The sequence below is a fragment of the Nothobranchius furzeri genome, chromosome 6 (assembly GCF_043380555.1).
Source record: "Nothobranchius furzeri strain GRZ-AD chromosome 6, NfurGRZ-RIMD1, whole genome shotgun sequence".
Taxonomy (NCBI): domain Eukaryota; kingdom Metazoa; phylum Chordata; class Actinopteri; order Cyprinodontiformes; family Nothobranchiidae; genus Nothobranchius; species Nothobranchius furzeri.
Window position 1 is genome coordinate 7,428,811 of NC_091746.1, and position 8,590 is coordinate 7,437,400.

Sequence of the window (8,590 nt, forward strand, 5' to 3'; positions counted from 1 at the left end):
ATCACTTACAACTCAATAGATTCTACCTTCTTGTAACGTTTCAGCCTGATTGGACCTTGTTTTTACACAAATGAACCCAGAATGATGTGAAATTGTGCTTCGTGCAACATAATTCTGCGTGCCATTTAAAAACCATAAGTGCTAATGACTCCATTGCTTTTTGTGGTTGTAGGGGCTGTTGATTGGAGTACATTAAAACAAACCTGATCTCTCTAGGACATTCAGAAGCCAAGTTATAAGTCAACAAAGGTGTAACTGGACTACTTCTTTAAAGTGACACCAGGCCTGGTGACCTTTGGGACATGGTTTGACCCCCTATAGGAATGTGCGATCATCATGAAACGTTCAGATCACTTACAACTCAAGAGATTCTACCTTCTTGTAATGTTTCAGCCTGATTGGACCTTGTTTTCACACAAATGGACCCAGAATGATGTGAAATTGTGCTTCATGCAACATAATTCTGGGTGCCATTTACAAACCATAAGTGCTAATGACTCCATTCCTTTTTGTGGTTGTAGGGGCTGTTGATTGGAGTACATTAAAACAAACCTGATCTCTCTAGGACATTCAGAAGCCAAGGGTACCACTTTACAATAAGGCTCCCTTATAATTGGCTAATAAATGGTTTATAAATGTCTTATTAATCCATCTATAATGCCTTATATATGACTAATAAACATTTATTATGCATTAATTAAGGGTGAAAAAGACACTAAACTTACTAGTTTCTTGCCAAATAGTGAACCAAATCTGTTGACTTATGTACTTTATCTAGACTTCATATATTAAACATTTCAAACTAAGAAACTACCTTTTAAGCACTATTAGCATTTGTAAACAAGGTTTTGGGCAACTAATAATGTACCTTATAACTGCATTATAAATACTTACAATGATTAAAGGGAGGCTTATTGTAAAGTGTAAAATATGTCTTTATTCATTAATAGTTAATAAACATTTATAAATACAAACTGGAGCCTTATTGTAAAGTGTAAAACATGTCTTTATTTATTAATGATTAATAAACATTTATAAATACAAACTGGAGCCTTATTGTAAAGTGTAAAATATGTCTTTATTTATTAATAGTTAATAAACATTTATAATTACAAAAGGGAGCCTTATTGTAAAGTATAAAACATATCAGTGTTTATTAATGACTCTTAAACATTTTTAAATGTAAAATGAAACTTTTTTAGTATGAAACTAGTTAACATTTATTTATAACCAGTAAACTTTTTGAAGACTAGGGGCCTTACTATGAAAAGTATAACAAGCTGCCTTATAACATTAGACAATACTCTATCTTAACAAGTGCAGTTGTTTTGGTTACTCTTAGGACACACAAAACCTTCTAAACAAAAATGACAAGAAAAATCTTTGTTGTGTGGAAACTGAACACATAACTGAACAGATCGTTAAAAAATTACCAGTTTCACACACATCTGTTCTATAGCTAAATATGCTGAAACAGAACAAGTCAGATAACTGAGTAGGCTTTCAGACAGACTTGCCTCTTCGAATTGGAAGCAAAGTACCATCAGCCTTCATGCTTTCTATTTTGTTTTTCACTTCATCATTGCTTTGAATCTCTTCCTCACATCGCTTAGCAAAATGGAGTACCGTCTCTCCACTGGGCTTGTTGGAGATCAGCTCCTGGTAAACAAGAGGAGCTGCGATAGCGAGCTCAGCAACTGATGCCGTGGACACAACTGTGTTTCTGTCAATCCCATGCTTCTGAAAAGCTTTGGACAAGGTCTTCATCTTTGGAAATGTCTTGAGGAGGGACTTGTATCTCTGCACAATCTCACTTGGTGTTCGGACTGAGAATCAAATTAAAACAAAGAAAACTGTTAGAAACAAATGCTCATGGCACACAATACAATCTGTTACTATAATTTACACACACACATGCATATACGTGTGTGTGTGTGTGTGTATGCATTTCTAAAAATGCGCATCAGTCCAAACCTTATATTCAAGTTTGGTGTCAAATACAATGTAGTTTGAAGAAAATGTTTAAATGGTAATTTTATCTCCAAAGAACATATCTTCTAGCCTGGCCTGCCAGACTAGACTTCTGCACAGAGAGTCTGGTAACTCACAGGCAGAGAGGCACATGAGGGGCGGGATTAGCCAGCTCAAAAATGACCAATCAAAAAAAAAAAAAAGGTGGAAATGCCAACTGTACCATGTGACACAGTAGTTTTTTTAGCTGTAGTAAAAAATGGAGCCTGGTAATGGCGCAAACATCTTTCTTTAGAAGAAAGATTTTTAGCGGTTCTTGTTGTGGTTTCAAAGACATGTCCAAGTCTTTTACAACAGAGGAAAGAGCCGCGGTGAACTCCGCTTCAGACATAATTGTTTATGAGAATTTGAGCTTCACTGTGTGTGTGACATACGCTGCTCAGTGATGATTGGTTTGGTTAGCATTTTCAGGGGGGTGGGGTTATTTACATAGGAGAGTTACCAGACTCTTTCTCTGTGCAGAATTAAACAGAGGAGGACTCTGGCAGGCCAGGCTACATATCTTCTGAATATAAGTATTTTGCTCACCACGCTGCCGGAACTTCTTTTCCTCCTTCTTGTATTTCTTGGCTTTTGAATGCTTGTTTTTGAATTTGCGCTTTTGCTTCTTTGGGGGTGAAGATGAGGATGAGGATGACCACTCAGATGATGCAGATGAAGATGTGGAAGATGAATCCAAGTTTTCAGAAGGATTGTTGAAAAACGTATCATTTAATGGTTCGTCTTTAGGTTGCGCTGCAGAAAAAAATGGATGAATTTAGAATTTTTTTTAACACATATCAGGTAACACAGAGTGAAACAAACATGCAAAGTAGCTGCCAATTTCATTTCATTACACAATGGATGATTTTGTCAGCTTATGTGCTTTGACAGAATGAGAATGATGCACCCTTCTGAGTGAAATAATATACATGTGGCTGGGCAAATCTAATTTTTGTAGACTATAGAATAATAAAACAGTATAATGACTGAGTGTTGTTGTCCAATACAACATTAAATGTCAATAATTGGCAGTAATTACCTATTACCGTGGTGTTTAAAGGAGAAAAAGGGGAAAACTAAGTTGCTGGTACTAAGAGATAAAGTGGCACAACTACAAACCATCTAAATGAACACTTTGATGTCGAAATGTGTATTTTAAATTAATTATTAAAGTATGTAAATGAAAATGTATTTATTCGTGAGAGCACAGACAACTGTAAGAAAACAGATAATAAACAGATAATAGGTAATGGCATAATACATGCCAATTAATTAATCAATAGGTTTAAACCCAATTAGAACAAGTTATTTTTAAGAGTTAACTGGCATAACACCAAAGAGTAACAATTTTTTTTATCAACACAGTGACAATAAGGGATCTTCATGTATATTTATAAATTATCTGATTTTTATCACAATAATCTAAAATTAAACAATGTTTATGAAACTAGTTTAATGTCATACTTGACAGAGATGATAGCTGACTTCGGAGGAAATCCCTCTCTCCTTCCAGTTCTTCAATTCTCATCTTTTGCCACTCCAGCTTCTCCTTAAGAAAAGCAACTTCCTGTCTCTCCTTATTAAGAAGCACAGTTGCAGTAGGGGCAAGGCCAGAAGAAGTATCTAAAAAAGACAAAATTTAGACACACATTAACAACAGTAGCAGAATCTCTAATCTAAACTAGGCAAACTAAATGACAGCAGAAACAAAAATATCTACTTTAAATGGTAACAATACAAATGTAAAAAAAGTTCTGAGACAAACACCTGTTGTAGAGCAGACACTTCCAGAACAAAATAAATTATTCCTCCATGTTACCACACTGGGGTTATTCATAATGATATAAATGTATATACATTTACTAACTATTAAAAAATATAAAACTTTGTGAGGTGTCACTTTCGTAATAATTAATAGTACCAGAGATAGCTAGGCACTGTAGCAGCCAAATGGTTCATTGTTAGCATTAAAACATTCCTCACCATCACGTTTCTCTGTTGACAGCGTTGGTTTAGTGTTAACGTTATCCAGTCGCTGCTTTTTGTTTTTCTTTGAACGCGTGCTGACCGCAGGTGTCGCAGTGGAACAGGAATCTTTCTCTTCAGGTCCATCCATGGCGCTGCCGTAGCTAGCGTCAGTCCGTGTCGGTTTGACTGGTGGATCCACCTCAGCTCCGACGCACACCGATGGGAGGGACTTCCGTATTAAGATTCACTGTGATTGGATGTTTGCACTAAGCTCATCTCTGTATGGCTAATTTTCGTTTTATTCCCTTTGGCGCGACGATGGCTAGTTTTCATATGCAACCTAAAAATCCAGCGGGAAACGCTTCATAACTGAGTCCAATGCACTATAAGAGGTAAGCAAATTGTTTTATTTTTTGTATGCAGGGTTGTTCTTTTAATTATAATTCACTTTTAAATATTACTTTAGCTGATGAAGAAAAATCATTTTTAAGAATGAAAATGTTTTGTGTAAATGTAGCATGTTTTGTATTAACTTAACTAAATATTCTTGTTCCTGTTGTGTTAGCCATTTTTACATTTTTCTTTGAAAATTATCAGCATTTACAAGTTCGCTTGCAGGGAAGAGTAGTCATAAATAATGATAATTAACATATTTATTAAAAACCCATTTATCTTTCTTTTTTTGGTCATTCTTAGTAAGTCAACATAATTATAAATTCAGGTTTTTATTTAGCAAGTGTTACTTCCTGTTGAGCTGTGTATTGTAAAAAGAAAAAAAAAACAACACAAATAGATTGCAGAGGCAATACAGTTAGTAACTGTATGTGCTGTGTTTTTTAAGTAAGTAAAATAAACTGGAACTAGAAATGTTTATATCTTGATTTTTTTTGTGTGTTGAATTTTTTGGTCAAATTAATGGTTTTACATTTTTCCTTGACTTTTCAAAGAATGCTTTGAGAATTATACAAAGACTTGATCTGTTGCTATATCAGTGACCTTTTTTTACCTATGACATTCTGAAGATACCAGTATTTCAATGTAATAATATAATTAAATAAATCTATAATTTTTCCTACTAGAATGCCTCTTGGGATGAAGTTGCGCACTCATACAGAGGGAAAACAAACTAAAAAGAAGACTCTGAGGCTGATTAAATGGCTGCAAAAGAAACACCTTCTAAAGAAGAAGCTGAGATGCCCTGTTTGCCACCATAAGATGAAAATGATATCTGTGGTGAAGAAAGACCAATTTATGTGGTATGAATGCATGATAATGTAGAACATTTAACATCACATTCTGATATTAAAGGCAGGGTACGTAAGTTGGAATTGTTAAAATAATTTTGACCATCTGACCTTGTTCTATGAGAAAAAGTGTGATCTTTCATATTTTATTTTTCTCCTAAGTCCCTCCCCTGGCTTTACAGCTAAACTAATAATTTCTGCAAGCCTACCACATTGGCCAATAGCACTACATTTCAGATGTTCTCTCACTTGACTCGGCTTTCCCTGCATGTGCACGTTAGGAGGCGTGGCTTTCGGCTCATTCAGGAAGGTCGGGGATAGAGCAACAGCCCTTCAAATTTTAAAAGCAAGACACAGTGCTAACTTTATCTCAATACTTATTTATTTTTTAATATAATTTTGTGATAATGTTTATAGGTTCATTTATTTACCTCACTTTTTGGTTTGTTCTCAGGTGCTGCAAAAGAGCAAGTCATAGAAAAGTCTCCAGAACAATTAGAACTGGCTCCCTCTTTGAGAAATCAAAATCTTCTCTTTTCAGTTGGATGAAGTTCATCTACAGGTAGCCTGTGTGTATAAATGTCAACAGGAATAGCAGTTAATAATAGGGCCTCAGTGAGTTTTGATTGGTTTTCATTTCTGTCGCAGATTTTCACAAGGGCTCAGGCTCAGGCAGATAGATATGATTGATGATGATGTGGCTGGCAGCTCCAAAACATTAAGTGCCATGGCAAAGCGTATTCGACAAGTCTGCATCAGTGCAATGGAAAGACACGGAGTAAATAAAGGGCACTGTCTTGGTGGTCACAAAGAATTTGTGGTTATGGATGAAAGCTGTCTCCGTCATCAGCGAAAGGTTGTAAACTCTCAGACCCCTTTGTTATTATCAGTCCAGATCTGAACATGTCCCCTAAACATATAAGTTTTAAGTTTTTACCATTACATTTAAGAATCAATATAGTAAAACTGTTACAACCAAACAAAAACAATCTGTTAATAAACATATTATTATATCAATTACTATGATGATTTGAATCACTTGAGTCAGAATTTAACTAAATTAAAGTTTGTAAAAGTAGTCAATTAATCCATAAAGGAAATGAATGACAGAAAACAGCTTTTTTATTCAACATCTTTGTCATGCTGTTAATAAAGTTAAAATACAATTTACTTTAATAACAGCAATACAATTAAAATGTTAAGATGCAAACTGCATTTAAGAATATACTTTGTAAATATTCTGTTTAACCTTAATCTTTTTTTATTTTCAGTATGCACGTGGACGCTTCGGAAATGCTTGGAAAAGAAAGAAATGGGTCTTTGGACTGATGGGAGTGAAAGACAAAAGGCGAAGGCTCGTGTTAAAACTTGTAGAGAAACGAACAAGGCGTCACCTTGTTCCTCTGATCAGACAGCATGTTAAGTCAGGTAGTGCCATTATCAGTGATGAGTGGAGAGCCTACAAGAATGTCTTGACAAACATGGGGTACAAACATTACACAGTAAATCACAGCAGGTGGTTTGTTGATCCTCACTCGGGCAGTCATACACAACATATTGAAAGAGCTTGGATGACAATTAAAGGACATATTCGCAGACTAAGAGGAAATCGTACAGAGATGTTGTTGGAGGAACATCTTAAAGTTCTCGAATGGTCATCTTGGCTTGGTTCAAAACATCCTGATGGACCACTGGGACGCTTATTCAAGGACATATGGAAATCATTCCCAGTTTAACCTGAATCTCTTCTACAACAGTTTTTTTTAGGGAGGGGGTATTTGGTGTTTTTGATGAGTTTGGATGTTAAATGTGCTACACTTACAATACATGACCATTTTTGACAGTAGTTAACATGGTTTGTACAAATATTTTAAGCATTTAGTGTAACTCTGAAGTTTAACAAATTTAAACATTTAAGACTAATTTTTAGTATTTATAAATGTTTATTAGTCATTAATAAATAAAGATATGTTTTATACTTTACAATAAGGCTCCAGTTTGTATTTATAAATGTTTATTAATCATTAATAAATAAAAACATGTTTTACACTTTACAATAAGGCTCCAGTTGTATTTACAAATGTTTATTAATCATTAATAAATAAAAACATGCTTTGCACTTTATAATAAGGCTCCCTTTTGTATTTATAAATGTTTATTAATCATTAATAAATAAAGACATGTTTTACACTTTACAATAAGGCTCCAGTTTGTATTTATAAATGTTTATTAATCATTAATAATCATTAATAAATAAAGACATGTTTTACACTTTATAAGAAGGCTCCAGTTTGTATTTATAAATGTTAATTAATCATTAATAAATAAAGACATGTTTTACACTTTACAATAGCGCTCCCTTTAATCATTGTAAGTATTTATAATGCAGTTATAAGGTACATTAATTATTTGCCCAAAACTGTGTTTACAAATGCTAATAGTGCTTAAAAGATAGGTTCTTAGTTTGAAATGTTTAATATATGAAGTCTAGATAAAGTACATAAGTCAACAGATTTGGTTCACTATTTGGCAAAAAACTAGTAGGTTTAGTCTCTTTCTCACCCTTAATTAATGCATAATAAACATTAATTAGTCATATATAAGGCATTATAGATGGATTAATAATACATTTATAAACCATTTATTAGCCATTTATAAGGGAGCCTTATTGTAAAGTGGTACCAAGCCAAGTTATAAGCCCACAAAGGTGTAACTGGACTACTTCTTTAAAGTGACACCAGGCCTGGTGACCTTTGGGACATGGTTTGACCCCCTATAGGAATGTGCGATCATCATGAAACGTTCAGATCACTTACAACTCAATAGATTCTACCTTCTTGTAACGTTTCAGCCTGATTGGACCTTGTTTTCACACAAATGAACCTAGAATGATGTGAAATTGTGCTTCGTGCAACATAATTCTGGGTGCCATTTAAAAACCATAAGTGCTAATGACTCCATTCCTTTTTGTGGTAATGGGGGCTGTTAATTGGAGTACTCTAAAACAAACCTGACCTCTCTAGGATATTCAGAAGCCAAGTTATAAGCCCACAAAGGTGTAACTGGACTACTTCTTTAAAGTGACACCAAGCCCGGTGACCTTTGGGACATGGTTTGAACCCCTATAGGAATGTGTAATCATCATGAAACGTTCAGATCACTTACAACTCAATAGATTCTACCTTCTTGTAACGTTTCAGCCTGATTGGACCTTGTTTTCACACAAATGGACCCAGAATGATGTGAAATTGTGCTTCGTGCAACATAATTCTGGGTGCCATTTACAAACCATAAGTGCTAATGACTCCATTCCTTTTTGTGGTTGTAGGGGCTGTTGATTGGAGTACACTAAAACAAACCTGATC

The 8,590-nt window shown here is 34.6% G+C and overlaps 2 protein-coding genes across 3 annotated transcripts; one reads left to right on the forward strand and one right to left on the reverse strand.

Moving 5' to 3' along the window:
- Positions 1-665: 665 nt before the first annotated feature.
- Positions 666-4,148, reverse strand: LOC107380519 (coiled-coil domain-containing protein 106). The gene is made up of 4 exons (XM_070551958.1): positions 3,997-4,148; positions 3,478-3,636; positions 2,560-2,766; positions 666-1,826 (listed from the first exon to the last, which is right to left on the reverse strand). The coding sequence occupies exons 1-4, from the start codon at positions 4,127-4,129 to the stop codon at positions 1,504-1,506; spliced, it is 822 nt and encodes a 273-aa protein (XP_070408059.1). The 5' UTR covers positions 4,130-4,148; the 3' UTR covers positions 666-1,503.
- A 138-nt stretch (positions 4,149-4,286) lies between these two features.
- LOC129152263 (uncharacterized) lies at positions 4,287-7,076 on the forward strand. Of its 2 annotated transcripts, none has more exons than XM_070551954.1 (5): positions 4,287-4,373; positions 5,061-5,237; positions 5,680-5,787; positions 5,874-6,081; positions 6,497-7,076. In XM_070551954.1, the coding sequence occupies exons 1-5, from the start codon at positions 4,360-4,362 to the stop codon at positions 6,959-6,961; spliced, it is 972 nt and encodes a 323-aa protein (XP_070408055.1). In that variant the 5' UTR covers positions 4,287-4,359; the 3' UTR covers positions 6,962-7,076. The 2 variants fall into 2 exon arrangements, with proteins under 2 accessions (XP_070408055.1, XP_070408056.1); XM_070551955.1 differs by having other exon boundaries at positions 5,874-6,003.
- Positions 7,077-8,590: the final 1,514 nt, after the last annotated feature.

Coding starts and splice junctions, on each gene's coding strand:
- LOC107380519 (XM_070551958.1), bottom strand. CDS start 4,129: ATGGATGGACCTGAAGAGAAAGATTCCTGTTCCACTGCGACACCTGCG. Junction 3,637..3,996: donor GTCAACAGAGAAACGTGATG/GTGAGGAATGTT, acceptor TGTCTTTTTTAG/ATACTTCTTCTGGCCTTGCC. Junction 2,767..3,477: donor TCAGCTATCATCTCTGTCAA/GTATGACATTAA, acceptor TTTTTTCTGCAG/CGCAACCTAAAGACGAACCA.
- LOC129152263 (XM_070551954.1), top strand. Junction 5,238..5,679: donor AAGAAAGACCAATTTATGTG/GTATGAATGCAT, acceptor GTTTGTTCTCAG/GTGCTGCAAAAGAGCAAGTC. Junction 5,788..5,873: donor TGGATGAAGTTCATCTACAG/GTAGCCTGTGTG, acceptor TTTCTGTCGCAG/ATTTTCACAAGGGCTCAGGC.